The 22,895-nt window shown below is 41.7% G+C and overlaps 1 protein-coding gene across 13 annotated transcripts in view; it reads right to left on the reverse strand.

The window, feature by feature from the left end:
- SH3KBP1 (SH3 domain containing kinase binding protein 1) overlaps positions 1–22,895 on the reverse strand; it is a 342,524-nt gene that overhangs the window by 5,060 nt on the left and 314,569 nt on the right. For 9 of the 13 annotated variants that reach the window (XM_036439673.2, XM_036439675.2, XM_036439674.2 and 6 more), the window contains 3 exons: positions 5,840–5,949; positions 3,803–3,931; positions 17–288 (listed from right to left, as the gene is read on the reverse strand). In XM_036439673.2, coding sequence (XP_036295566.1) covers positions 17–288; positions 3,803–3,931; positions 5,840–5,949 — 511 coding nt within the window. The remainder of the gene's footprint in view (positions 1–16; positions 289–3,802; positions 3,932–5,839; positions 5,950–22,895) is intronic. The other 4 variants (XM_045582309.1, XM_045582310.1, XM_045582311.1 and 1 more) reach the window with 1 other exon arrangement.

The following is a 22,895-nucleotide window of genomic DNA, read 5'->3' on the forward strand; positions in this document are numbered from 1 at the left end:
GGCCCCAGACACTCACTTCTGCTGGTCCTTCATGGTCTCAATGATGCTCCTCAGTTCTCGGACCTGTGTCCTTAGCTCCTCCACGGCCGCTTGGCCGATGGCCACAGGCTCCATCTTTGGTTTTCCTTCCGTGCCGAACAGAGATGGGGAGTTGGCTCTGTGTCCGGCTGTTCCCAAAGAGGACGACAGGGGGGTGGGTACCACCGAGGACAGAGTAGCTGATCCGCCACCACCAACTGCAGCCATGGTCCCTGGCTTGGGTGGCAGGGGTGCTTTGTTGTCAGACACCTGTGACAAGGAAGGGCAGAGAGGCTTCAGACTAGGGATTCATGTTTAGCAGAACCCTATCTACATCATCACCCATGCCTCCCCCCATATCCTCCTCACTCATTATTTCACATACAAGCCCCAAGGGCCTACTTGGTATAGGCATTCCCCATAGAAGTGCTTTTTCTTGTATGTTTTACATTGGATCACCTTTTGGCCAGGCAGTTCCCATTTGTTTAATGTACATGTCCAGAGTCCCATCTCCTTTCTAGGCTCCGAAAACTGAGCAAAACATTTTCCTGGCCCTCAAGGAGCTCAGAACTCAGTGTAGACAGACAGACCAACCAACACTCTGCAGATGAGAGGGGAGTGTGCACATGGGAGGGAAGTACAGAGAGCTGCAGAAGCATATGTCTAGTGGGCAGAGCCAACAACTGAAAGAGTGAATTGGGCCAGAGAAACTGTCAGAGGAAGAGAATGCCATAGGGGTGAACAGCACGGACGTATGATAGAAAAGAAGAAGCCCGATGATGGAAGCTGGGTACTTCCCAAATTGAAGAGGTGGGAAGAAAAGGTAAAGCCCTTGAGGACTAGGACAGAGTAGTGAGAGGGGATAAAGCCAGACCAGAAGAGGAGCCTGGGTTATGGAAGTCCCCTGTAAGAGTTTCCAGTAGGAAGAAAATGGTTGGATAAGTGGGTCAAGGGTGCTAAGAGGAAAACTGGGGGAGCCCACTTGATGGAGGAAGGGAGACTGAAACCTGATCAAGGTGGTCAGTGCCTGACACAGGTGAGGGGTGTGGCTTGCAAGTTTAGAACACTTTCTAAAAACTTGGCAGAGGAAGGAAAATGGGACAAAGACAGTGTCTAAGGAGAAGCCGTAGGAGGGGACAGGGTCAAGGAATGGTTCTGTTCGCTCTCAAAGATGAGGGAGACCCTGAGTTGGTTGATATGCTGAGGGAGAGAGTCCGAGAGGACGAGGCTGGAGACAGAGGAGATAGGTGGAGGCTGGATGGAGAAGTATTCTGAGGAGACCAGGGGGTGGGAGGACATGGGCAGTCATAGGTTGGGGGAAGAGGGGCATGTGGCAGGCCCAGGGGAGGAGACAGCAGCAAGGGAAGGTGAGACGTAGGCAGGTGGAGAGGACAGGACTTTGGGAGGTGAAAGGGTGAGTGACAGGCAGAAGAAAAGGTTGGTGGTGAAGCTGGGCCACCCAGCTGGAACTCCCTCTAGCAGCAGGCACCCAGGGTGGGAGCCAAGAAGGGGCTTGGCTGGCATGGTAAGGAGGCAGAGTGTGAAGTCAGACTGTGCTGGAGGGAGAGACTGGGCAGAGTAAGACAGAGGCATATGGGCCAGCATTCCCAGCTTCTCTGCTTGCCTTTTCTCTGCCAAGTTACCATTGAGGAAAAGCGCTTTCTGCTGCCAGAGATAGCGATCAGCCATTCCATGCTTATTGTTCATAGGAGTTATAATAAGAGGGAAGAGGTACTGATGTTCATGGAGCACTGGTCATCTACCAGACATTGGCTAGACAATTGAAACAAGGATCAGTTGGCATACTTGTTTGACCGAGCAGGAAATGGAGGCTTAGGGACATGGTGTAGAAATTCCCGAAGTCTCACAACTAATAACTGGCAGATCTGGGATACAATCCTCTCCATCAGCTGGACCCTCAAGTCTGGTATCATGCCTGCGGTTACTCAAGTCTGAAAATTCACACTCTACTGTCTTTCTTTTCTTTGCTTCTTTCCTACTCCTGAGTTCACACTTTTTCACATTTTCCATCCTGCGTATTCACATACCTCCCCCAACCCATCAATGTCCTCACGCTGACTGGCTTCCAGGCATTTCTTGAATGAATGCTTCTCTGAGCATTTACTATTATACATGACTTGCTCTCTAGGCCCATTTCAACGAACAAATACTTTAAAAAATTCTCACAGAATAGAGGGCACCATATACCTTCACCAAATTAGTTCATGTGGAATTTCCAAAAGCAATAAACAACATGACATGACAGCTGCAGGGAAGTGAAAGAGCCTAAAAGATAGAACTGTAAAAATCAGAAATGGGAAGAGCCTCTGCCCACCAGTAGATGTCACTGTAGAAACACCCCAAGGCTGTCTGAGAGGTCAGAGAGAATGCAACTAACCTTGTATACTACCTAGGATAACCAGAAAAAACACACAGGTTTAAATCCAATTTCTGAAAACGAAATCCTTCTATAAAGGAAGAATTATATTTTATGAATAATTACAATTAATATGTTTTATAGGATAGTTTTTGCATACTGTATCAGATGTTAAAGAAAATCTATGCATGTAAAATTTTAAATCTATGAGAAGGAAAATCCTACATACATTTTTATTTCTTTGTGTTAATTCCTGTTTCAATTGCCTTTAAAATGTCTGCCGTTTTCTACTTTTAGACAGAAAGTAGTTGCAAGCATTTATAGGGAATAATTCCAACTGCTGGGCTCTCTTAGCATAAATTTCAAAATCTTGGTTTACATTCATAGGACAAGAAGAATTTGTACAGGGTATCCTTCAGAAGCCATAAACAGTTGTTGCTAAACAATGTCTTCTTTTTTTCACACAAGCCAGTAACTTAGAAGAGCTATACCATCCCTGGGCATGCAATGAAATTAAAATGTTTTTAGACTATAAATTTATCCCAATAAATAAATCCAAATCACCTTTTAAGATACCACCATTAATTATTCAAATTCATGAGCTTCCAACCATAGTTTGTGGCACCACCAGTTTTGAACACAAAAGACAAGATGTGTGGGCAGAGGGCACACATTTAATATAGTTAATGTATTCTTTCTAGACACCGATAGGCTTTTTAAGTTGTCTTGGTTTCTGAGAAGGTGATGGCATGCAAGGGCATTTGTGTATGTGTGGTTGATGGTATCAAACCACAAGGAGATCAAAGCACAAGAGAAAACATGGGAAATCATAATCATCAATCAAACTTGTTTCTCAGGGATCTGCCCAGGTTTGGAGACTTGGTAAAATGCCTTGGGGATTTTGATGACAATCTAAGCACCATCACTAAAGAATGACAAAAACTTGCATTGCCTGTTGCAACAGGCTGCATGCTTGTGCTCTCCCAAAATTCATATGTTTAAATACCAACCCATTTTGATGGTATTTGGAGGTGAGGTCTTTGGGAGGTCATTAGGTCATGAGGGTAGAGCCCTTGTGAGTGGGATTAGTGTCCTTAAAAAACATACCCCAGAAGGCTCTTACCCTCTCTCTGCCATGTGAGGATACGAGAAGTTGGCTGTCTGCAACTCAGAAGACAGCCCTCACCAGAAACCGATGGTGCTGGCACCCTGATCTTGGGCTTCCAGCCTCCAGAAATGTGAGGATTAGATTTTATTGTTAATAAGCCCACCTACTTTGTTATATCAGCTTGAACTGACAGAGACATCTATTTATCCTTTTTTTATCTATACCACATCATCAGTGCATACACAAAAAGGCAGGGATCATGTGCTGTCATGACACCCTCACCCTGGCCAGTCACTCACTTGGGATATGGTAACAGTCTTTGAAGTTTTCTTTGATGTGTCCACTCCTCTGTGTGCAAGCGAAATGTGTTCCTCTTTATCTTCTTCGGGACTTGGGGAGTCAAAGATATCAGGGCTTGAAAGGGAAGACTGGATAAAGCCAAAAGAAAATGCTTTTGTCAGAATTACACTTTGGCTGACATAGCTTTTGTTAACATAACGCTGTATGATTTTCAAAGCACTTGACACTTGCATTTTGCTTGTCTCCTCACTATAACGAACAAATATGTAGTCTAAAAGCAGAGCAAAGATGAGATGCTTTTACTTGGTCCCCAAAATATATATAGGGTATCCCAAAATGTATATACACATGGAATAATTATAAAGGCACTGTTTATTATAATACATTTCATTTTCAAAATTGAGCTATCAGTTGTTAAAGTGTGTATACATTTTGGGGGATATCCTGTATAAACTCCCAGACATGGAAAGTATGGACCAAGGGTAGGGTGGTAGACGGTAATTTTCACTTTTCTGTATATAATTCTGGATGTCTCAAGGCCCTCTAGATCTTGAAAAGTTGGGAAGAATTTAGAGGGAAAACAAAAATGATGAAGGATTTATAGAAAAGATGTAGGAGATACGATTAGAAATTTAAATACGGAGATACCAAGAAGCCATTAAAAAATGTGTGTGTATATGAGATGTATAAGAGAGGGTGTGGGTAGGTGACATGAAAAAGGGAAAGAAGATGGTATTGACACAGTACTCTATATAAGAGGGTAATGTAAGCCACTTTTTCAAGTCTTTCTTCACAAAAGGCATCAATACATAGTCAGGTTTGTTTCATACAAGAGGAAAAAGAGGACAACTCAAACCACACTGCCAGACTCGGAAGACATGAGAGAAGAGGCTCAAAGGAAGTGCATTCTTTTTCTTCTAAATGATAAGTGATGAGGTGAAAGTAGATGGTATCCTGGGAAATCTGCAAAAGTTTCATTCCTTGGCATATCAGGGTTAAGGTCATAAAGTCTTTGACCTGCATTCCTAGCAAGGGCAAGGCAATATGATATGGAGAGATAGACAGAGAGAAAAGATAGGCAGACAGACACATATACACTACTTGCAGAAGCATCAAGATTTTTCTACAATGACATTCACATCAGTGTTTATAATGAAGGACTAGAAATCATATAAATGTTCAATGATAGTGCACTGGCTACATAAAATATCATCTATTCACAAATTAGAACACCAGGTAGCCATTAAATGTGATGTTATGGAAGAATGTGTAATGATTTGGGAGAAAGGTGCACAAAATAAGGGGAACAAGCAACTTCCAAGCAATGCATACTAAGTGATCCCATTTTTGAAGAAACAACTTTAGAGACACAAACAGAATTTTAAATAAAAGCTAAGGTTATAGCAAGAAAGTAACAGTTCTTAGCTCTGGGGAGCAGGGTTACCGATAACTTCCTTTATGAATTGCATTGTTTAAATTTGGCACAATAATGTGTTACAGGTTTCCAATGAGAAAAGAAGTTATTCAAAACAACCCAAACAAGAAAAAAATTCTATGGGTTATCCAGAGGGTCTGACTGTACTTTCCAACGTGACCAGGTGCCTCAGATGTTTAAAAGCAATCTCTGTAAGGGCTATTCGGGAGAAAAAGGCTTGTCACTGCCAAGCACTGTACAGTGGCAGAGCTTTCTTTAGTAGTTTTGTTTTGTTTATAGACCAAATAAGCCTTGTTCTCCTTTCCTACCATAAACATGAATTTTTTTCCTTACCAATTTCATTTCAGATTCAAACAACAATCAGTCTGGAAGGAGGAGGGGAAGTGGGAACAGGGAGTGCCCACCTGGCTGGCAGACACACCAAGAACAAACAGAAATACTGCTTGATTCTAGCGGACTCTCAAATCACTTTTGATCAGCGGTGTATCTCATAATCTCCCTCTCCTGTTTGTCCTCTAAAAAGCCACTTGCATTAGAGTCCTGAACTAGAATCTCTAATGTTTCCTGCATTTGAGCTGTAGAGAAGTGAGAAGACACTTACTGATGTGAGAGACTGGGACGGAGGCCGCCTCCCTGTGGCTTTTGGTCTGCTTGTGGTTGGGTGACTGAGTTTCTCAGTAGATGATACCACGGAGTCAAAACCTTCTAGGTCTAAAACAAAAGTAAAACAGATTTCTAAGAGCAACAATAGGAGTGAGAATGGTTCTCATAAGGTCCCAGAAGGCATCTCTTTTCCTTGACAATCATCCTTGATGCCTACATTACATTTCATCATTTATGAAGGCTGTTTACATTCTTTGGTCATCCAATAAACATGACTCAAACGGAATGAAGAATCATTTCCATCTCAGTTTAACAAGTTAACATGGAGGAGAGGACAGGATTTTTCCTCCCCTCTTCTACAACTATATTCATAAATCTTGAAAAGCTACAGAAAGAGGAGTAAAGGAGGAATGAATCTTATTTTTCCCACAGATTTAAGTTCATTTTGGTAGATAAAACATTCTTGCAGCCTCATCCTAAAAAGTAGTTATCATGAGATATGACAACATCCTTGAACATGTGAATGCTAGTCATTGGTTACAAAAGACAAGAGAGGGCAGGCCCCTCCTCTGGTTGTGCCTTAGTACTCTGGTCATCAGCTCTCACCCTAAAATTAGACCATAAAATCCCTATTCCCTATAGATGGAGATTAAGCTTCTACTTCTTCAGATAATTCATAGAGCTTGGCACCATTCTCTTTGTAGAGGCATCTGTCAATAAAGGCATCATTTTATTTGGTCATTAGTCATTAGTATGCTCATTCATTTACTCCATTATGATTGAGCAACTAGTACATCACACACACACACACACACACACACACACACACACACACACACCTCAATACCAAGGCTACACCAGTGAGTATGGTGGGCATAAGCTAGTCCTCAGGGATTTCACATCTCTGTGACTAATGTCTCAGATGAATGTAGAATCATTCAGCCAGATCATTACTGTACCTGGCATGTGACCAGGAGGAAGGCCTCTGCCCTGATTTTGTCACCCTCTTCAACAAATGATCAGATCAAGTTGTTACCTGGATCTACAGAGTTTGGGGGATTTACAAATGAAGTGGAGATGTGTATGTGATGCACAAAGAAAAGACTGGCAGGAAGGGGCCAACCCTGAGACCCATTATTGATTGTGATTAGGGCAACACCATCTCTTCATGTGTTTCATGTGCTATTCTAGGCACTGCCTTCCCAAACCATTTCCTATTCTCCCTTTAACACAGTCTCAGTTTTGTTTCAGGACAGTGTGCCAGCCCCTGAGCTGAAACATGTTTAGTCTAAGTCAATCATGCACCTTGTCACCTGCAATTGGTCTGGAGGTGGCTGTGTAGCCCAATTTGGGTCCCAGAAATAAAGGGAAATATACTAAGAGACTCTGAGAAAGAGATAACCTCTCTGGCTAGAAAGTGCCAACTGAGTGGAAGCCATTTGTGTTGTTTCCTTTCTTCTTTCCTGTTTGGGATGTTGTTTCGAATGGATAGGATGTGTAGAGTTGTGGCAGTCATCTTATGACTGTGAGGGAAGGTATGGCCAATGCTCTTGGAGACTGTGAGGATGGAAGAAAGAAAAATGGAAATACCTTGGGTGACCAACAAGCCCAATGAGCCACCCACCAACCTTGGAATAATCGAGTGCCCAGACTTCTTTCCACATGACAATAATAACCCTCTGTTATTTTAGCCAATTTTAATTAGATATTCTTTATTTGCAACTGAAAGCATTCTAACCCATAACTGAAAATCTGCTGGTTCAGGAGAGAAAAGATAAAAATTATGCGTGTCTTCAATCAGAAATAACATATGCACCTGTAGTTCATAGCAGCTCAATTTACAATAGCTAAGATTTGGAAACAGCCTAAGTGCCCATCAGCAGATGAATGGATTAGAAAACTGTGGTACATCCACACAATGGAATACTACGCTGCTGTAAAAAGAAAGAACTCTTACCATTTACAACAGCATAGATGGACCTGGAGACCATTATGCTAAGTGAATTAAGCCAGTCAGAGAATTATAAATATCACATGATCTCACTCATTTGTGGAATAAAATGAACAACATAAACTGATGAACAAAAACAGATCCAGAGACACAGAAGCATTGAACAGACAGTCAAACCTCAGAGGGAAGGCAGGAGAGGGTAGAGAGGGGAGGGCGTAAATTGGGGGGAAGATATCAACCAAAGAACTTGTATGCTTATAAGCATAACCAATGAATACAGACAATGGGGGGGGGGGAGTGTAAGCCAGAGCTGGGGGAGTGGAGGCAGGCTGGGAGAGGACAACGGGGGGAGAGGAGGGTGCAGAAGGGGACATATGCAATACTTTCAACAATGAAGAATTTTTTAAAAGCCTGTGTGTTTTTCCCGTCATTTTAGAGAGCGCTGTTTTGTTGATGGTTATGATAAGTGAGTTGGCTTTGTGATGGCTTTATTCTATTAATGAGCAGGCAGGTGTTGTCTGCAAATTATTTTCCTTAGTGGAATATGCAAAACCAAGCACACGTCACTGATCAGTACAAATGATTATATTACACCAGGGATTGTATGAAGTGACTTTATTCTAGCACCTGGTAAATGAATAATCAGCCAATGAAATTATTTTATCAGAGAAAGGCAAATATAACCAAAGGATAACTATCTGCAGAGACAGCATAAAGAAAAATATCAGCCGAAACCGGTTTGGCTCAGTGGATAGAGTGCCTGATGGCGGACTCAAGGGTCCCAGGTTCGATTCTGGTCAAGGGCATGTATAATACCTTGGTTGCAGGCACATCCCCAGTAGGGGGAGTGCAAGAGGCAGCTGATCCAGGATTCTCTCTCATCGATGTAGCTAACTTTCTATCCCTCTCTCTTCCTCTATGTAAAAAAAAAAAAAAAAAAAAAAAAGAAAGAAAATCAATAAAATATATTTTAAAAAAGAAAAAAAAAAAGAAAAAGAAAAACATCAGTGGTGCTCAGAGGCCAAAGAAGGAGCCAATCAGCACCCAGCACAAGAGTGAGGCTCCTAAAAAGGGCCCCACCTACAAGCCAGCTCAGTAGGCCTCAGGGATGGGCCAAGACCTCCACTGCTAGATGGGTTTCTCCAGAGCCAGTTCACTGCTCTGACCCTCTCAGGGGCCTTCCCTTTAAGAAAATCTTATTTTCCTAAAAGTCCTCCTCCTGACCATACCCCAAGACTCACCTTTACTAACACCATGTTGTCTGAAAATGAAATTTCTCATTATACACTTGAATTGAGCTACCATCGAACATTAACATTCTCTCAATTAATTTTTTAAGGTCACCTTTTCTCTGATTACAAAAGTATGATTTTTTACTTTTACTCAATGTATAATTTTTAAAAAGCACATAAAAGAATAATAACAAAAGAAAGTCAATTATAATCTTACTACACTGGGACAAGCACTATTAGCATTTTGGTATACTACCCTCCAGGCTTTTTCTATAAATAGTCTAGTTCACACTATAAGAAGCATTGCATCTGTTTATTTCATTAACATAACATTCCACAACTCTAATTTTTTTCATAAATATTTTGATTGCTGTATAATCTACTACATGGCAATTCATGTTTTATTGACTCAATCCCCTATTATTGGATGATTCATTTCCATATCATTCCTTACTCCAATTTTTAAAAGATATATTTTATTTTTTACAGAGAGAAAGTGAGAGGGATGTGCCTGCAATAAAGGTACATGCCCTTGACCGGAATCGAACCTGGGACCCTTCAGTCCACAGGCTGACGCTTTATCCACTGAGCCAAACCGGTGGAGGACTCATGGAGAACAGCTGGTTGTGGAGGAAAGGGGTCACAAAGACTGCAGAGGAAGCCTAAGAGAAAGGAGAGAGGACACAGAACTGAGGAGCAAATGCTGAGCAGGCAGCCAGGGGAAGTGAAGAAGAGAGCTGATAATGGTTCCAGCTAACAGGGGTTCAGATGGAGCACCTATATTATGGCTCTGTCTAGGAAATGGAAGCAAGCTCTGGAGGCAAAATCTGACAGACTGAAGCTATTACAGAACAATTAAAGGCTAAGTGACTCTGGGTCTCCACCTTAGCTGCACAGTGGAACCTCCTGGACAAGTAAAAAGACTTGACTCATGCCTGGACCCCACCCTGGGGACTGACTGAATTTGTCTGGGGTAAAGGCTGGGCTCGGGTAGGTTTTCAATCTCCCCAGGTGATATGAGCATGCAGGTAAGTAAAGAAGGGGAGGGAGGGATAAGTAAGGACTTGACCAAGCAGAGAGAGGAGAGTGAGCTGGGATAGGGGCCATCAGGTAAGTGACGGGGTGTTCCAGGGCCCAGTAAGTAGATAGATTGCAGTGCGGGTGAGTTATCAGGAGTAAGACGTAATACCAGCCTGGGCAGTGCTGACCCGTTTCGGGGGAGAGGGGGCAACAAGAGGCCAGAGCAGTAGATCAAAGTGGTAACCAAAGGCTTGAGCATTGGTGACAGGTCAGAAACACTGCAGCTGAAGTGAGGAGGAAGCTGATGAGGTGACCCAGCATACAGAGTTGGATGGGAGAGGGGTGTGGAGAGCAGGTGGAATGGCCCCAGGTCCCCTTAGGATGGACTCTGTGCATGCACTGGTGTGCAGGGACAGACAAGTTCATGCCCAAGAAACATCTGCTAGAATCCAGGGAGGATTCCATCTCTGCTCCCCACCCACCCTCCTAAAATAATTAAGCCCCCTGGGAATTGAAGGTTTGATGGTGTGTGAGACGGTGGTCTGTCATAAATCATCCTTTCAAAATGACTCAGAGGTGGGTGTCTGTTTCCCACACTTAGATTATGAGCCCCAGGAGGACAGAAACTTATCTCTGAGCTCTGGATGTCTAGCACATTCCTGGAGAAAACGAGCTTAATATTCTGCAAATGAAGGAAGACGTGAACAACGGAACAAGCCAATGAATGAATAGGCTAAGCTCAAGAAAAAAACTCTGATTCCAGGAGTGCAGCTTACAGAAGTGACTGGGGATGTGAGGTGGCAGCTTCAGGGTGGAAGGCAGCATTCTGTGCCATGGCTGCTTGGCTGGCCCGTTTCATTTTACTGGCTGAGGTCTGCACTGAAAAGACCCACACATGCTGGAGCCTGGCTACACTCAGCCAGCGTCTCCCCAACAGATGGCCAAGAAGACTGCCTCATCTGTCACTCAAAAGGGTCAGAGTCCAACGGGAGAGGGGCTTTTCACTTCTTCATGGATATTCAGCTATGTTGAACTTGCTTTGGTTTGAGCTTTTGGAAACAACAACAGTAAAAAACTGCCAGAAAGCAAAAGATACACCAAGTATGAGGTCACTTGCTGAAATAGACCCTGAATTGCAATGCTCTTCTGCTTTCTGACAGTGAAGGGGGAAACTCTTCAGTCCTGGAACCTAAGTTTTCGGTGGCACAGACCATGCTCTCATGACTATGATCATGGTAGCTGAGATTCAGGCAGAATTTCCATGACTAACCCATTGTGGTGTGAAGAAAATGTCGCAATTTTTCATGGTGGTTTTGAAATGAATCGGGCTGAAATCTGATATGAGCTTTCTCAGCTTGGCTGGGAATTTTTCCTCTTAATAAAAATATAGCTTTAATGCCTATAAGTCAATCCAAATCTATTGAGCTGGCAAATGGAATGGTGGGTATTTTTTAAAAGTCGGTTTCATAAGGATGAGAGGTTCTTGGCTTTGGTGATAACTTGGAAAGCGAGCCCTCTGCAGACATACAAGGATAATTCACGTTGGACACAGAGCTGGCTTGGAAAGGCCTCTGATTCTTCATGCCACATAGAATTGCCCATTTTCCATGAATTTCAGTCACACCCTATTTAGTTCAATTAGAAAATGTGGACTCATTTTCCACGGGTAGGAGGGATGATACGAGTGACCACAGGTGACCTAAAGCACATCCATCGAAAACACAGAGAAGAAAAAGTCAGAAGTATGAGACAAGCCAGCTGTCACAAAAAGAACTATTTGCAAGCTCTTAAATGGCTCTGTTTATTCCTTGTGGCTCACTGCTCCGGACTCGAGAAAGCCCTGGAATGGAAGTTTCCTTCATTTGAAGCCTGGCAACATCACTATCTCCCATTATCTAGGGAAGCCATTCCTCCTTCCACATGCCCCTGTCAAGGATCACTAAAGTAGTGGAACTTCTCACCTGGAACCGCTATAATAGATTTCTCACTCTAAGCCCCATACCACTCCACAGGCTACCACCAGGGATGTTAAAGCACAGATCTGAGTATGTCCCTTCAATGCTTGAAGTTCTTCCCACATTTCCATGAAATCCCAGTGCCTTAGAGCCAGTCCGATCTCTCTCTCTGTCCCTCAGGCAACTTCATCTCCTCTCCTCTTCTCCCTTCCACTGAGGCCATCAAGGCTTGGTTCAGGCAACTGGGATATTTTCCAAGAAGCCAGATTGAACCCTAAAGTCTGGCTTGGCTGCTCCCCTAGTCACCCATCACTCCAATCTCAGCATTTAGCACCCTGAACTGACATTCTTTGTTGATTTATCTTCCACATGAACCAGGGAAACCACTGTGGCTGTTATCTCTGTTTGTCCTGGGCCTAACATCATTGCTGGCTTGAGGTGAGTGGTCAGTAAATGATCAATGAATAAATTAACAAACAACCTTTCTGAGCTTCAGTGTTTCTAGCAGAAGAAAAAGAGAGAGAGAGAGAGAGAGAGAGAGAGAGAGAGAGAGAGAGAGAGAGGAGAGAGAGAGAGAGAAAGAATGCTCTGAGCTATTAGCTTTAGAGATTTATTCTTTTATAAATGAGACATTATGTGAAAACTCTTTCAAATCACACAGGTAGAATTTTGTTTTCATATACCATTGATGGAATTGTGGGATTAGGAGACAGAGACCTAATAGTGAGGCTAAACCTTAATGAAACACACACACACACACACACACACACACACACACACACACCTTTTAAACATTAAGATTTAAGATATGACTAAACCCTAAACCTGCAGGCTTGCAGGGAGGAAATCTCACCATGCACGTAAATCATGTGACTAGTGTGAAACATCTGTGCAAACAGACTACAAAGATATGCCCATAATTGGGGGTCAAATGAACACCTATGTTAGCTGACTCACCAACTGAAAAATTCTCATTTGAGCAATGATCAGCTTCTTCAGGAAAATAAGCCCTCCAAAATGTGTAAGGAATATAGCAGATTAGTTGCTGTGTTTTCATTTATAATCCAGGTGTGATGTTTGCAAATGCAAGCTGCTGAGAGTGAACAGGTTTGAGCTACTGTTCAGCCACTCTACTATTCTATCTTTTACACGTGTGCACTCATGTAATCCTCCCCCAAAACCCACGCTCTGTAAGTGCTGCTCTATTCCATAAAGGGAGAGAGGGAAGGTCAGAGGTTAGACCATTTGCTCAAGGTCATACCCACAAAGTGATAGGACCCACATTCCGATTGAGATATGTGGAATTCTTTCCACTACAGAGCGTTGTATAGACAGCAGGAGCACTTGACCTTACTTTCCTCATTCAATCAATGGTGAATTCTGAGATTTGTTTCTACATCAAGAATAAGAAAAGATACTAAAAAAGTAATTTTCTTTGGTGAAGAAATCGCTGTATGCTTTGATTACAAACTGCTTTTTTCTATTTTATTCAAATGTGCTTTAGAAGGACAGAAAAAGAGGCTGACCTCTTTAAGGAAATCTCTGGCAAGAAATGGAAGGAGTTAGGCAAGTTAACCGAGAATGTCTGGCTATTTAGTTCAAAGTAATGTTTACATGGGAACTTAAGGCACTGGGATTTCATGGGAACTCGGGAAGAACTTCAAGCATCAAAGGGACATACTCAGATCTGTTCTTTAACAACCCTGGCTGCAGCCTGTGGAGTGGAATACGGCTTAGAATGAGAAATCTATTACAAGAATAAGAGAGGGATATTAGGAGCTTATTTACTCATCCACTTAATCAAACATTTATTAAATATCTATTGCATGCCAGGCATAGTGATAATTTTGAGAATGCAAATAATCTCTCTAAATCAGCGCTATCCATTAAAAGTTGGCTGTGGTGATCGGAACCTGCTATATCTATACTATCCAATATGGTAGCCACTAGTCCCATGTGGCTAATGGGTGCATGGGCTATGGCTAAGTGTGATTACTAAAATTAAATAAAATATAAACAGTCACTTGTGGCTAGTGGCAACAAAGACCTCTATCACTACCCAACATCATGGTATTTTTTCTCATCCATGTTCAGTTCATTCACTGAAGGCCTATTTACTGAGCGAGAACTATGAGCCAGTCTCCAGGCTAGGTATGGAGGGATACAGGGGTAGATAACATAGCCATGGTCCCTGTTCCATGAAGCTTCAAGCCACCTGAGAGAGAGAAACACATACACACACACACACACACACACACACACACACACACACATACACACACACACACTTAAAAATTCTGCTAGCTACTATGAAAGCAAAGTAAAAAGATGAAATTAGCAACAATAAAATGGGGACCAAATTTAAATCAGGGGAAGGGTGCATGTATCTTACTGAAGTCTAGCACTGAGGAGAGGTAAAGTGCTTCATGTGAATTGATAATAAGCTGTGTTAAGTGGGAAAAAGCAACTTGTCACATTTTCATGCCTTTAAAACTGTTCACCATAGGCCCAAACTTACTTTGCAAAAAGATTTAATAAAAATGTATTTCTTTTACTGGAAATAGTAGTTATATTATTATTCACAGGAACATAACTTGCACTACTCTTTTTAAAAATATATATTTTATTGATTTTTTTTCAGAGAGGAATAGAGAGTTAGAAATATCGATGAGAGAGAAACATTGATCAGCTGCCTCCTTCATACCCCCTACTGAGGATGTGCTCGCAACCAAGGTACATGCCCTTGACTGGAATCAAACCTGGGACCCTTCAGTCCAAAGGCCAACACTCTATCCACTGAGCCAAACTGGTTAGGGCTGCACTACTTTTTTCAGATGCCATTTGTCAATACCTATATGTGCACCTTCACATATTCCACTTCTACAAATTAACCTGTAGAAATGTTTATCTACGTGTAAAATTATATACTTATGAGGCCAGTGGTCCTCAGATTGTTTTGCCAGTGTACCTTCTAAAATGATTTTGAAAACTCATGTATCCCCTCACACATCTTAAGTTGACATCTAAAATTTTGTATAAGTTTTAGTAACAAAGGATATACTTTGCTATAATCTAAATATTGATATTTTAAAACATAACTTTATTGCTCTCTTACATACATTCAATATGTATTTGAATACCACAGCACTGTAACAACTACCATCATCCATTTAAAAAGGTCACAAATAAGCTTTTCTTTAACAGTTGAAAAATTTGCATCACTCCTTTACCCTTCTGGAATTCATATGCCATTATGAATTTTATGTATTTTGGGGCTTTGTTAATTATTATCTTTTATGCTATAAAGTACATATAAATGTCAATTTATTATTTAATTTACTAAAATCATAACACTCTAAGTGTAAAAATTATTTTTCTTCTGGACTGAGTTATCATTATAATTATTAGTATATGAATGATCAATACTTATGTATCTGAACTGCAGCTATAACAACTATCAGACAGAAAGCACCTGTTTTGTGTCAGCCACATATCATACATTTTGATAATTTATAAGCATAAAAAGTAGAATTTTATTATCCCCCCCCAATTACTTCATGCATATTGGATGATTCTTACATAGCACAAAAAATGGCATGGTTTTGTATCAATTCTAGTTCTATTTTTCATTTTATAGTTATAAGTGCCAAGAAACTTTATTCACAAAGATAGAAGTAGATGGAAATGTAAAGAATTTTATCACAAAGTCAGTCGGTTCTTTGAACTCCTTTTGGGTTATATACCAAAACTCAGAAAGTGGTCTAGAATCATCAAGAACTATTTTTAACAATCCATCAATGTACAGCTCAGTAGAGATTTTCTTCAATTTTGCTGGAAGCAATGAATTGGAAACCAACTGACTTGTAAATGGATTTTTTTGTCCAGTTGATAGAGTCACCAGTTTCTCAATTCCAACACCAATCTTAGAACTGTCTCTTAGTTTGCACCACAGGTTTTTATACCCCTGGACTGGACAAGAAATTGGCTATGCCATATAAAATAGGCGAGGGCAATTGGAAAGGGGGAATAGAAAAAGGAGAAGCAGAATGACACCAGGGTTCTTAAGATATAAATTTGAAGGAAGAACACATAAGAAGATGAGCACTATCCGTAGCCTAAGAAGTTTCCATGGCTCCTAAAGGTACAAGTAGTCCCATTCACAGATCCCTCCTGTCTTAGGCTCTTCATTGCAGCATTGCTTCTAGAGAACTGATTATGGTAGAATCATACAATGGAATATTACTTAGCCTTTAAAAGTTTAAGGTTGATATATGTGACTTACATGGAAAGATGTTAAGCATACATTACTTAGTAAAAAAAATAATGGATCAGAACTATATATATATATCATGATCACATTAAAAATTAACCCATTTCTAAAAGTATGTGTAACAAATGAACAGTGATTATGTCAGGGAGAGACTGAGATACCAAGGGACTGTACTTTCTAGCTTCTTGGGTTCTTTTATTTTTTTAAAGTAAGAACCTATTCCCTTTGTAATTGGGGGGCATGGGAGAAGCTCTTTAAAATAAAGATACAACTGAGTAGAATAGGTATAAAATGATTGATTCCATATGTAGCTACCAAAATCTTAGCCAGCTGATCTATGTTATGTGCTTAAGAATTTTTCTAATTTCCAATTATAGTATTCATGGTAAGAATGAAAGTCTATGCTTGGTGCTTCCCTCTATCTGAACTGCAGCTATAACAACTATCAGACAGAAAGCACCTGTTTTGTGTCAGCCACATCACATCATTATGTCTCAATTTTGCAACTATCTCTAAGGTAAGTGGGTATTACTAACCCTGTCATATATAAGAGGAAAGTGGATCTCAGAGTCACTCATCTGAGAATTTGCAAAGATAGGACTCAAATTCAAATGTGCTTACCTAAGAACCATGGTTTATTTAGTACACTGCACCTCTCTATAAGGGTTTTCTCTAGGAACTCAAATTTGGTTAGGATGGCAAATATCGTATGCCTTTACATTTCTCTGTAATAATCTGGGTAAAAAGATCATGACAAGTTCTTTTCAAGGTGAATGAATAATTTTAAAACTTTATAAAATTTATGCCGTAACTATTATACCCATAACTGTTAATAAAATAGACTTGCTAGTTTTTTAACTAAAATGTTAATAAAACACTTTGAGGATATCTTTCCATTGATTTTTAAAGAAAGTAAAGAAGAGAGGGAAAGGCAGAGAGAAATATTGATGTGGGAGAAACACATCGATTGGCTGTCTCCTGCACATGACCGACCAGAGCCTGGGCTGGGGAGGAGCCTGCAACTGAGGTATGTGCCCTTGACCAAATGAAACCTGGGACCCTTCAGTGCATAGGCCGACACCCTATCCACTGAGCCAAACTGGCAAGGGTGGCCAGCAAATCTTTTATAAGCAAAAATCTTTAGGCCAAAGAAAACCTAGATGAGACCTCAGAAAGGGACAAATGATCAATTTTAAGTTAGAGGAACTAATAGAACTAAAAGAATTGAGGTAAAGAGACAAATAAAAGAATAAGCTATTTCATTTTAAAGAGGTTTCAGAGGTTACCAAAAGAGCAGTTTTCTCAATGTCCAGACAACTCAGCTAAAAGAAACAGATTCAGAGAAATAAGGCTGAGAGTTTGACCTGGGCCCCTTAGATCATTTTATCCAAGCCTCTGGTTTAAAGATGAAAAACCAAAATTGAAAGGGGTATGAGGCAGGTCCAATGATCTTTTATAGGGGGATATGCAACCAGGCTGAGGGTCAGTTTCCTTTTAGTGAACAAGTCACACAGGGCATTCCGTCTTAGTCAGTGCACTTTACTTAGACAAAGAAAGAGTGGTCTGACAGAGAACATTTTAATGCACACGTGAAACAACATCTTAATGTCTAGAATTACACAGAAGCCCATATTTGTGCTGAGTATAAATCTGAAGAGGAGATACCACCTGTCTGAAGCCCACTGCCCTTTTCACTGCATGCAAAGGGGGTAGTGCCTCCCCAGCTGCTAGAAGGGCTGGTGGGCCCCATTCTCTAGCCCTGGAGAAAACAGAAGACAGAGGTACAAAGTAGTTAAAGTGGTCTTAAAAATCTGACATTCCATGAGTGATTTTTAAAAATCACAAGCAACTGTATCTCTCTCTAAAAAAAAAAAAAGGTAATCTAATTGTACATATCTGGGTGGTATGTTTTTGCCAGAGTTTCAACACCTAACTCTCTCTGAAGACTTTTGTTTGCCCTCCCAGTGGAATTTCTCCTCTTCCCTTCATCTCTGTAGACAAGCACCTGACGTGTGGTTTTCAAATGCCACCCCATGAACTGGTATGCATGCATCCATGATAAAGTTATCACCAGTCATAAAGAGAAAAAGAAGGCAAACATCATGAGTCTCCCAGTGAGCTAAAACTGTTCAGTTAGAGAAACCAAGATGGTGGCATAGGTAAACACCTAAACTTGCTGCCTAGCACAACCACTTCAAAACTACAACTAAAAGACAAAACATACATCATCCAGAACCACAGGAAGGCTGGCTGAGTGGAAATTCTACAACTAGAAGGGAAGAGACTAGCACACTGAGACTCAGAGGAGCTGCGGAAGTAAAGTGCAGAGGTACAGAGGTGCACAGCATGGAAAGGGCTAGCAACTGAGTATGCGGGTGTCTTTTTTGATCCACAAGGAGACACAAGTTCCCGACAGCTCTGAACTCCAGTTCTGGGTGAGACTCTGGGGACTCAGACTCATATAAGGAGAAATTGGACTGCCTGGCAGTGGGCAGAACTCGAGGGTGGCTTTCTTTCATAGGTGCTTGCAGTGATTACCAAAGGACACTGAGACCCAGGGGCCTCTTAGGGCATGGCTGATGGAAGCTATTGCTGTTTGCTCCGCCTTGAGACTCCACCTCACCCCAGCTATGCACAGAGGCTTTTGCATATGAATAGCCTGGTCCTCTGAAATCTAAACTTAGCTAACAAACTGCAGCTGGGTCACAGAGACCCAGAACATCCAAAAGAAGGCCCAAGACCCCACAGCAACTTGCACTGCTTCACATCTGGGCCTCATCTGGGCACCTCCAAAACCCAAAGAAGAGGAACCTGCAGATCTCTCTGTAGTTCTTGCTGGGTGGCCTCAGGCAGAGGCTAAAATAGCACCTCCTTGGAGATCCAAGAGCCAGTGTACCCAGGGGTCAGAGTAGGACCATCTAGATTACAACAGATCCATAAGGGACACACTTAGGGGGCAGACTCAGTGATCACCAAAGTCCCATTAAAGTAAGTCTTGTCTCATAAGGGTATCTCCAGCACAGAAGTTCTCCCATCATAGACAGAGCTGATCCTCATGGCCAAGTGGCCTGGAGGTCAATTCCTCCCAGTGATACCAACAACAATCAAGGCTTAACTACAACAAGACTGTGCACACAACCCACAAAGGGGTGCACCAAGAGTGTGCACCTCAGGTAACTGGGGAGGCTGAGCCACTAGGCCCTATAGGATACCTAGCACACAAAGCTACTTTATCAACACAGGGAAGCAGCAAAAATGTGAGGACAAAGAAACAGGTCACAAATGAAAGAAATGGAGGAAAGCAAACTACTGGATATAGAGTTTAAAATCCCAGTTATAAAGTTTTTCAAGAAAAGGCAGATAAATTTAGTCAGACCATTGAGAATATGAAAAAGGACCAATTAGAAATTAAGCATAGACTGACTGAAATAAAGAATAGTATACAGAGATCCAACAGCAGACCAGAGGATCCCAAGAATCAAGTCAAAGATTTGAAATACAAAAAAGCAAAAAACACTCAACTGGAAAAGAAAAAAGAAAAAAGAATCCAAAAATATGAAGATAGTTTAAGGAACCTCTGGGACAACTTCAAGAGTACCAACATCCAAATTATGGGGGTGCCCGAAGAAGAAAGAGCAAGATACTGAAAACCTATTTGAAGAAATAATGACTGAAAACTTCCCCTACCTGGTGAAAAAAATAGACTTACAAGTCCTGGAAGTGCACAGAACCCCAAACAAAAGGAATCCAAAGAGGACCACACCAAGACACATCATAATTAAAATGCCAAGGGCAAAAAACAAAGGGAGATATTAAAAGCAGCAAGAGAAAAACAGTTAGTTACCTATAAGGGAGTACCCATATGATTGTCAGATGATTTCTCAACAGAAACTATGCAGGCCAGAAGGGAGTGGCAAGAAATATTCAAAGTGATGAATAGCAGGAACCTACAACCAAGATTACTCTACCCAGCAAAGCTATTATTCAGAATTGAAGGGCAGATAAAGAGCTTCACAGATAAGAAAAAACTAAAGGAGTTCATCACCGCCAAACCAGTATTATATGAAATGCTGAAAGGTATTCTTTAAGAAGAGGAAGAAGAAGAAAAAGGTAAATATAAAAATTATGAACAAAAAAATACATATCTATTAACAAGTGAATCTAAAAATCAAGTGAATTAAAAATCTGATGAACAGAATAATCTGGTGACTATAATTGAATCAGGGATATAGAAAGGGAGTGGACTGACAATCCTCGGGGGTAAGGGGTGTTGGGGTGTGGGAAGAGACTGGACAAAAATCATACATCTATAGATGAGGACAGTGCGGGGGGGATAAGGGCATTGGGTGGGGTGGTAACTGGGTGGAGGGAAGCTATTGGGGGGGGGGGGAAAGAAGAGGAACAACTGTAATAATCTGAACAATAAAGATTTAATAAAAAATATTTAATTAAAAAACTTGGAGATTATATCCCTTCTACTAGGTGATGATATTCGTATTTTTGTTTATTTAAAAAATATGTTTTTATTGAGAGAGAGAAAAAGGGAGAGGGAGAGAGAAACATCAACGTCAATTGGCTGCCTTCTGCACACCTCCTACCGGGGACTGAGCCTCCAACCACAACCAGGACATGTGAACTGCCAACATCTTGGAGCATGGGACAATGCTCAACCACTGAGGCACATTAGGCAAGTTATGACAATCGTTTTTTTTTAAATGTTTAATTAGTGAAATAAAAATCAGCACTTCCTCACATTAAAGGTCTTTTTGTTTGGTAGGTGATTCTGTGAAATTCTAAAGATTATGAACAACCTCAGGGAGAGATGACTCAGGCCTCAGGGGATAAACAGCATCACTGCAGGACACCTCGTAGCTAAATAAAGAGATTTCTGGTTCTAAATCCGGGCTCCCTGTTTTCTTACACCACATCCTTAGCTTGTCACCACCAGATCTAATAACTCTCTAGTGGGTCTCACCAACCTCACTCTCCAAGTGCTCATCGCTTTTCTCAATCAATGAATCAAAGGTAGCAAGGGACTGAGAAGGCCAAGGCCTCTAGACCACATGTGTCAAACACAAGGCCCGCGGGCCAAATCCGTCCCGCCAGGCCTTGCAATGTGGCCCGCACCGCGCTGTCATTACTGCACTCCGCTGCGTTTCCATCACAATGACAGTTTGTGACTGTTCAGTAAACCATTCGGCCTGTGATTTAGGCTGGATTTTAGATTTTGGCCCCTTCTCTGATTGAGTTCGACACCCCTACTCTAGACCATACCGTAAGCAAAAGTATATAGCAAGAGAAAGGGGGTAATAATTCAGCTTTCCTTCTTAATAATGTGTAGTTTATTATGCTTTTAGTATGGCGAAGGGGCACTTGAGCATGGTTTTCTGGCAGGTGGTATAGCCCCCTGGATATTTCCAAGTTAAAAGGAAGCCATAACCGGGCCCTGCCAATCTGTGAGCCAGAGGCAGTGGGCAGAGGGGATACTGCAGGCCAAATAAATGCCATGTGCAATCAGAGCTGAATGTCACCTGTTCTCTTTTTGCCTCCACATTCATTCCCAGCTCAGAGGTCTCAGCTGAGCACACTGTGAATGTAACAAGTACTATATAAGTCCCTTTGCTGTGCATAGATTACTTTAGCCCCTCTACATTTGTATGCCCAAAGCTATAAATGGTCTCAGCACGTAGCAAAAGCAGAAATGCTCAAGTCATTGGGCTGAAGGAAGAATTCGAGGGCCCTGACCACAGAGAGGCAGGCGACCAAAATCCCAGGGGAGGATATGCTGCCTCTGCACACAGGTAAGCTTCTGGGTGGGACCACAAATGCAAATGCCTACTGAGTACTGTGAACCTCTCCAAGCCAAGGGCTGTCTGAACTGTCTTGCTACACACCTGAATGCCCCTCCACTCCTCTCACCTGTCAGTTACTTTTCCTCTGAGCAGGCTGATAGCTGTAGGTGGCTCAGGCGGCATGGCACTGTTCACTTCTTGTGTTTGAGAATAATTCACACCCTCAAATACTCTCATGAGGCTATGCAACATTTGTTACCGTCTCACTTTGATTTATTTAATGTCCACCTGTGTTTCTATAGTGTTCATGAGACTTTTGCTACTGACACTTTGAATGTTTGTTGCTTTTGCACTTATTGGATATAATGGGGTAAAAGATGTGTATGGAACCCATCAAAACTAAGTACAAACCCAACCAATGAGATGAACTGCCAAATGCCAGGACTGCCCTGATGGGGACCAAGCAGCTAGAGGTGAGCAGTTCGGTTTTGGTGTAGGCCAATGTTTCTGTGAAGGTCTGTTAGTGGACACCCCTGGTTTACATCTGAGATCAGACTCTTGGAAATAAATATCAATACTTGGGATAGGCCTTGCCACAAGCCCATCTCCTTGAGGACTGTGAGCTGATTTTGAAACCAGAGCTGGTTGCCAGTTTGAGCTCATTTCCTCAGCACGAACCTAGGCTGTGAGCCCTAAGAGTCTTAGGTGAGAAGTCAGGAACCAGGGCAGAGGCACTGCAAGGAGAGGTCCAGGCATAGAGTCTGTTTTGAATTAACGGGAGCCAAGACCCATCAATCAGAAGTTTAATCTGTTTCATTTCCTTCATATAAAGCA

This window comes from Pipistrellus kuhlii, unplaced genomic scaffold (genome assembly GCF_014108245.1).
Source record: "Pipistrellus kuhlii isolate mPipKuh1 unplaced genomic scaffold, mPipKuh1.p scaffold_m20_p_16, whole genome shotgun sequence".
In the NCBI taxonomy this organism is placed as follows: domain Eukaryota; kingdom Metazoa; phylum Chordata; class Mammalia; order Chiroptera; family Vespertilionidae; genus Pipistrellus; species Pipistrellus kuhlii.